The 5,663-nt window shown below is 58.5% G+C and overlaps 1 protein-coding gene across 2 annotated transcripts in view; it reads right to left on the bottom strand.

The window, feature by feature from the left end:
* The window catches only part of ZNF335 (zinc finger protein 335), a 10,863-nt gene extending 5,216 nt beyond the window's left edge, over positions 1–5,647 (bottom strand). Inside the window, exons 1-16 of one of the 2 annotated variants that reach the window (XM_010569353.1) lie at positions 5,395–5,647; positions 4,747–5,020; positions 4,256–4,333; positions 3,679–4,008; positions 3,398–3,532; positions 3,158–3,316; positions 2,782–3,040; positions 2,500–2,677; positions 2,305–2,417; positions 2,100–2,118; positions 1,776–1,892; positions 1,611–1,687; positions 1,332–1,492; positions 964–1,193; positions 775–883; positions 24–118 (exon numbers count right to left, since the gene is read on the bottom strand). In XM_010569353.1, the coding sequence (XP_010567655.1) occupies positions 24–118; positions 775–883; positions 964–1,193; positions 1,332–1,492; positions 1,611–1,687; positions 1,776–1,892; positions 2,100–2,118; positions 2,305–2,417; positions 2,500–2,677; positions 2,782–3,040; positions 3,158–3,316; positions 3,398–3,532; positions 3,679–4,008; positions 4,256–4,333; positions 4,747–5,020; positions 5,395–5,595 (2,535 nt within the window). In that variant the 5' untranslated portion in view covers positions 5,596–5,647. The remainder of the gene's footprint in view (positions 1–23; positions 119–774; positions 884–963; positions 1,194–1,331; positions 1,493–1,610; positions 1,688–1,775; positions 1,893–2,099; positions 2,119–2,304; positions 2,418–2,499; positions 2,678–2,781; positions 3,041–3,157; positions 3,317–3,397; positions 3,533–3,678; positions 4,009–4,255; positions 4,334–4,746; positions 5,021–5,394) is intronic. The other variant, XM_010569354.1, reaches the window with a different exon arrangement.
* Between the last annotated feature and the right edge of the window lie 16 nt (positions 5,648–5,663).

Below are 5,663 nucleotides of genomic sequence, written 5' to 3'. Positions count from 1 at the left end.
CCACCCCCCCCCGCCCTCCTCACCTGCAGCGAGCCCGTGGCCAGCTCTCGCTGAGTGCTCATGTTCAGCAGGAGATCCAGGGCGGTCTGCGTGGCCAGTTCTGCTGATCCAGCCACATCTGTCAGGGTCAGAAGGGGAGGGTCAGTGTCCTGGTTTCGGCTGGGAGAGCTACTTGCCTTCCTAGTAGCTAGTATAGTGCCATATTTTGAGTTTGTTATGAGAACAGTATTGATAACACACTGATGTTTTCAGTTGTTGCTAAGTAACATTTAGTCTAAAGTCAAGGATTTTTCAGCTTCTCATGCCCAGCCAGCAAGAAGGCTGGAGGGGCACAAGAAGTTGGGAGGGAGGGGACACAGCCAGGACAGCAGACCCAAACTGGCTAATGGGGTATTCCATACCATGTGATGTCATGCCCAGTATATAAACTGGGGGTGGGGAGAATCACTACTTGGGAACTAACTGGGTGTCGGTCAGCGGGTGGTGGGCAATTGCATTCTGCATCACTTGTATATTCCAATCCTATTATTATTATTTTATTTTTGTTATAATGATCATTATTATTTTATTCTTTTCTGTTCTATTAAACTGTTCTTATCTCAACCTACGAGTTTTACTTTTTTTTTCCGATTCTCTCCACTGGGGGTGGAGGGCATGGAGCGAGTGAGTGGCTGCATGGTGCTTAGTTACTGGCCGGGGTTAAACCCCGACAGTCAGGCATGCACTGGCTCACCTACTCCCCATCCCCACTCTCTTTGCTGGGACCTGACTCACCTTGTTCATAAATGATGGTGGCCCCTCCCAGGGAATCCTGCGAGAGTATGGGGGGCTCTGCTCCCGGGACGGCCTGGACCGCATGGTAGGTGACAGGGCCAAGAGGTGCCTGTGTAAGAGAGAGAGCTGACAGCGCGGCCGGAGCCAGTGAGCACCAGGAGGAGCTGGGGCGCAGGCAACGGCACTCACCGGTGGACTTGCCTCTGGCTCAGCCGGGGCCTGCACCTGGCTGTGCTGCTGCTTCAGCTCCTCGATCTGCTGCAGGGTGAAGAAGGGGCGGCGGCGGCAGGGCGGCTCCTCGGGGTGCCTCTGGGCCCACTCCTCGAAGGAGTCAGGATGGCGGCAGTGCACATGGAGGCGCAGGTTCTTCTTGTGCTTGGTGGTGAAGTGACAGAACTCGCAAGCAAATGGCTTCCCTCCTGTGGGACACAGGAGGTGGGAGTTAAGCAGGAGTTCCCCGAGGGACGGCAGGGAGAGCAGACAGGCTATGACTGCCTCCTGGAGAAGCAGGGGGTGCAGGATGTTGGCACACAGGACAGGCAGGCAGCTCCTCTCACCCGTGTGCTTGACAGCCATGTGCGACACCAGGAAGTCCTCCCGGAAGGTGGAGTACTTGCAGAAGCTGCACTTGTAGGGCTTGTCGTTCATGTGCGACAGCTGGTGATTCAGCAGGACCTTTTTGTCCTCGCAGACGTAGTCACAGAACTCACACTTGAACCTGCCAGCACAAAGCCGCCTGTCACACAGGCAGCAGGGACCTTCTGTCCTCCCCTCTGAGGGGAAGCCAGGACACAGGCTCTACCAGGGCATGCCACAGGCTGTTGCCAGGCTCCTACCTGCGGTTGGCAATCGCCTGGATGTGCGTCAGCAGGTGCATCTTGAAGGTGTAGCGCTTCTTAAAGGACTTCCCGCACTGCAGTGAAACAAAGCAAAGCAGCATTCACCTCCCGTCCAGCCTCACTCATCGCCAGCCGTTCCCCAGGCTGCATCCCGCCCCTCACCTTGTCACACATGTGGGGTTTCTCCGTGCTGTGCGTCTTCATGTGCTGGGTAAGCCTCTTCTGCATGGGGTAGATACGGTTGCATACGGGGCACGGGAAGGAGTTCAGCTTTGGGGGCTGGAGGGAGAGCACAAAGATAAGCTCACCTGGGAGGGGCTCACCAGTTTCCTTACCCTCTCCCCACTGCAGGACCTGGGCTGCCTTTCCTCAGGTGATCCAGAAACACTGCCTTCAACAAGGCACCAAGAATTTGTGGAAGAACCAGACATGCCTCTTCCCATATAACAGTGCTGAGAGACAAGACAACAGAGTACCCAAACTCACCGGATCAGCTCTCTTCTTCCTGAAAAAGAAAGAAGAAAACCCCCTCATGTCAGCCACATCCCAAGTCTGAGCTCCCTTGTACCCAGACACCAAAACTGCCTGTTTTGGAAAGGGCCAGAGGTCAGGGGAAGGGGCAGCCGTGGCTGCCCACCCAAGGCAGCAGGAACAGTGTTAGTGTCATTCAGCCAGGCTGCACCTCCCTTACCTATCCCGGCTGTGCACTGTGGAGTGCCGGATGACATCCTTCTTGTACACGCTGGTGTAATTGCACTCCTCGCACTTGTAGGGTTTGCTGCCCACGTGGTTGAACATGTGTTCCTGTGAGAAGAAGAGTGGGGGCCGTGAGACCTGGGGCTACCAGCCACCCTAACGGTACAAGAGCAGGACAGACAGCACTCACCTTGAGGGAGGACCAGCGCCGGGAGCGGTAGCTGCACTGAAGACACTTAAAGAGCTGCGGGTCATTGGCCTCGTGCGAGTTGACGTGGAAACGCAGATCATCGTGCGTGAGGAAACGTGAGCCACAGATCCGACACAGGTAGGGCCTCATCAGGGGCTTGGGTGACTTGTAGTAGTACCTGTGGAAACAGGATTGGGGCTCAGAGCTGTGGTGGCAAACGGGCTGGACCGGCCCTGGGCACAGGCCAGAGGGCCCAGCGCCGGCTCAACACACACCCCTCACCTGCGCCCCATGTACTTGCGGTATTTCTTGCCCAGGAAGCGGCGGGAGGGCCGCCCTCGCCTCCTGGGGATGACATCTGCATCCTCAGGGCCGGTGTTGGAGGAAGGGTCCTTGTTCTCGGAATCAGACTGGCTGATGCTGGGCTCTGCCAGGCTCTCGCTGGTCCCGTTCTCCAAGCCAGAGGAACTGGCTGCTTCCGAGTTCTGCAGCTCACGGCTCGGTGTGCTTTGGGATGTCACCAAGGGCTCCACCTCCCCTCCTACTTGACAAAACGCAACACAGCTCTGTCACACACCCTTCTGGCAGGCTCCCGGGAGCTCATCTACAGCTCCCTGCTCCAGCCCAGCATGGGGCTGCTGCCTCCCACTTCCCTCACCTTCAGGCACATCCTGGGGCATGTCCTCCAGACGTGGAAACTTGCGGGGTCTCCCCGGGCGTCGACGTGGCCTCTCCTCGCTGGATGTGGGGACAGTGCGGCTGTACTTGGGCTGTCGCCCACGGGGCTCATCCTCAGCTGGGTTATAGTCACTATCCTCTGGAGGTAAGTGGCCCAAATTGTCAGACAGAGACTGGGAAAAGACTAAGCTATGTAAGATGTGGGGAGGACGACTCCTACCTTCAGGGTCATCAATAGCACCAGCATCCATGATATCATCCTCCTCTTCTTCTTCTGGGACCTCCTCCTCTGCAGTCTTTGGAGCAGACGCCCCCTTTCGTGAACGTCCCTTCTTCAAAGCCAGAGCTGAACCCACTGCCACAGAGAGCAGAATGAAAACTCTTTACCAGACTGTACAGTTGAAGAGGTCCTTACACTCATACTCCCCACCTTGTTTCTTCCCCAAAGAGAGCAGAGCCTGTCTGCAGTAAGATAAATTTTCCTCAACCCTTAGCACACACCTGGCTGGAAGTGCCGCTCTTTCATGTGGTTAATTAGCGTTTTCTTGGAGATGCTCTTGTACTGACACATCTTGCACTTGAACTGCTGCACCACCACCACCTCCATCATCTCTTCCAGGGTCTCCATGTCCGGCTGGTCCAGCTCCTCCCCACCATCCGCCTCTCGGGCCTGATCTGGCTGCGCGGGCAGCTCCAGCACTTCCAACTGTTCAGAAGGGTCTGAAGGACCGGGCTGGTCAAGGCATGTGGAGGTAGGTCCATCAGCAACAGCTTCTATCGCCAAGCTATTGGCCAGAGCAGAAGTGGCCATCTGGGACACCATGGGGGCACCTGAAACACCAAAATCAGCTCAGCCAAGGAGCAAACCCTCACCTGCATCCAAGGCTGCACCCACCCCTGGGGCACAGGGCTGAACATGAGCTCAGTAACAAGCCCCCAACAGTCAGCACATCCCCAGGAACTCTGGTACAGGGGCTGTGGCCGATGCACCTGGGATACCCGCTCCAGGCCTCACCCTCGCTGCAAAGGCTCAGGGGCAGAGGCAGCCACCGCAGGACACCCCAGAGCATACCCTTACCATCATCGGGCCCCTGCAGAATAAGGTACTGCGTAGTCTCTGCCCCACCATCCTCTGCGCTGGTCACAGCGATGCAGCCTGGGAGGAAAAGGAGAGCAGATGTGGGGGCTGTAGAGTCATGGGCTCACTGGGGCTCTCCCAACTTCAGACACAAGTGGGAAGGAGCAAGGAAGGTCTGGCTCCAGGGACAGAGCCTGCCCCAGGCTGCTGGCACTCTGGCTGAAGGAGCAGCCGGACACGGAGGACTGTCCGTCAGCCACGAGCTCCTCATCAAACCCTCCAGCTGCTGCAGCAAGGCAAGAAGAGTAAACCCCTGCTGACCGAGATGCATACTTATGCGTGTACATATTTCCCCCTCACCTCCCAAGGTCTGGCACAGCAGCAGCTCTCTTCCCCAGCCCCAGCCCCCTGAGCTGTTTGCACGCGGGGCACTCCAGAGGGAGAGTGGGCTGGTCTGCCACATGTGAAAGCAGCTGGGAGCATGCACTCACTCTGGATGATGTCAGGCCCAATTGTGGACTCGATGATTTTGTCAATGGCAGAACCTAGGTCCGAGGAAGTGGACGCAGTGGAGTCTGACACGATTGTGGCCCCATCAGTGATGACGCTGGAGTGGACCAGGACTTGTGGGGACTCCGACACCATGATGGATTGGCTCACAGTGGAGACACTGGAGACCAAGGTGGACTGGGCGATGGAGGATGAATCTGGCAGGTAAATCCGGGGAATGGCATCCGTGCTGGAGCTGCTCTCCGACACCTCTTCCTGGTGGAAAAAAAAAGAGGCCAGGAGAGCTCAGCTGAGAAACCTTTGCCAAGCCAGGCCCTTGGGGGAGCCAGCACATGCCAACGACACCAGCGCACCCCTGCAGAACTGCCAGGAAAGGCATCAGAGCCATTCCTTTGGTATCGCCAAGGACCCCGAACCTCCAGGGCTGCTCTCGCTACCAAGGAGAGTTCTCCTCAGCCCGGCAAGCAGACACCCAACCGGTAGCGTAACAGCGCCTGCCGGGTCTGCTGACCTACAGGGCTGGCTCCTGAAGCCGAGTTTGGCAGAAACGTCTAGAGACGCCCTCGGGACCCAGAGCCGCCTCCCTCCCCCGAGCCGACGGCCGCCCCACCTTCCCCGTTAGCTCCTACCAAGGAGACCCCGCTGCTGTCGGAGCTCTGGCCCACGCCGGAGTCGTCCGCTCGGGAGAGGGGTCCGGGGGCCGAGGCGGCGTCGCTGCTGTCGGCCGACACGGCCTCCGAGGTCCCGACGCCCAGGCCGCTCTCGGAGGGCTCCTCCCGCGCCGCCTGCGGGGCCGCGTCGCTGCTGCTCTCCACCGCATTCTCCTCCATGCCCGCCCTGCCGGGGCCGCCTAGGCTCGACCTGAGGGGGGGAGGCCGCCGCCGCCGCCGTCAGGGCC

The sequence above is a fragment of the Haliaeetus leucocephalus genome, unplaced genomic scaffold, assembly GCF_000737465.1.
Source record: "Haliaeetus leucocephalus isolate CR32 unplaced genomic scaffold, Haliaeetus_leucocephalus-4.0 Scaffold273, whole genome shotgun sequence".
In the NCBI taxonomy this organism is placed as follows: Eukaryota; Metazoa; Chordata; class Aves; order Accipitriformes; family Accipitridae; genus Haliaeetus; species Haliaeetus leucocephalus.
The sequence above is the reverse complement of the archived record's forward strand: the minus strand, read 5'-3'. Positions and strand labels throughout refer to the sequence as shown.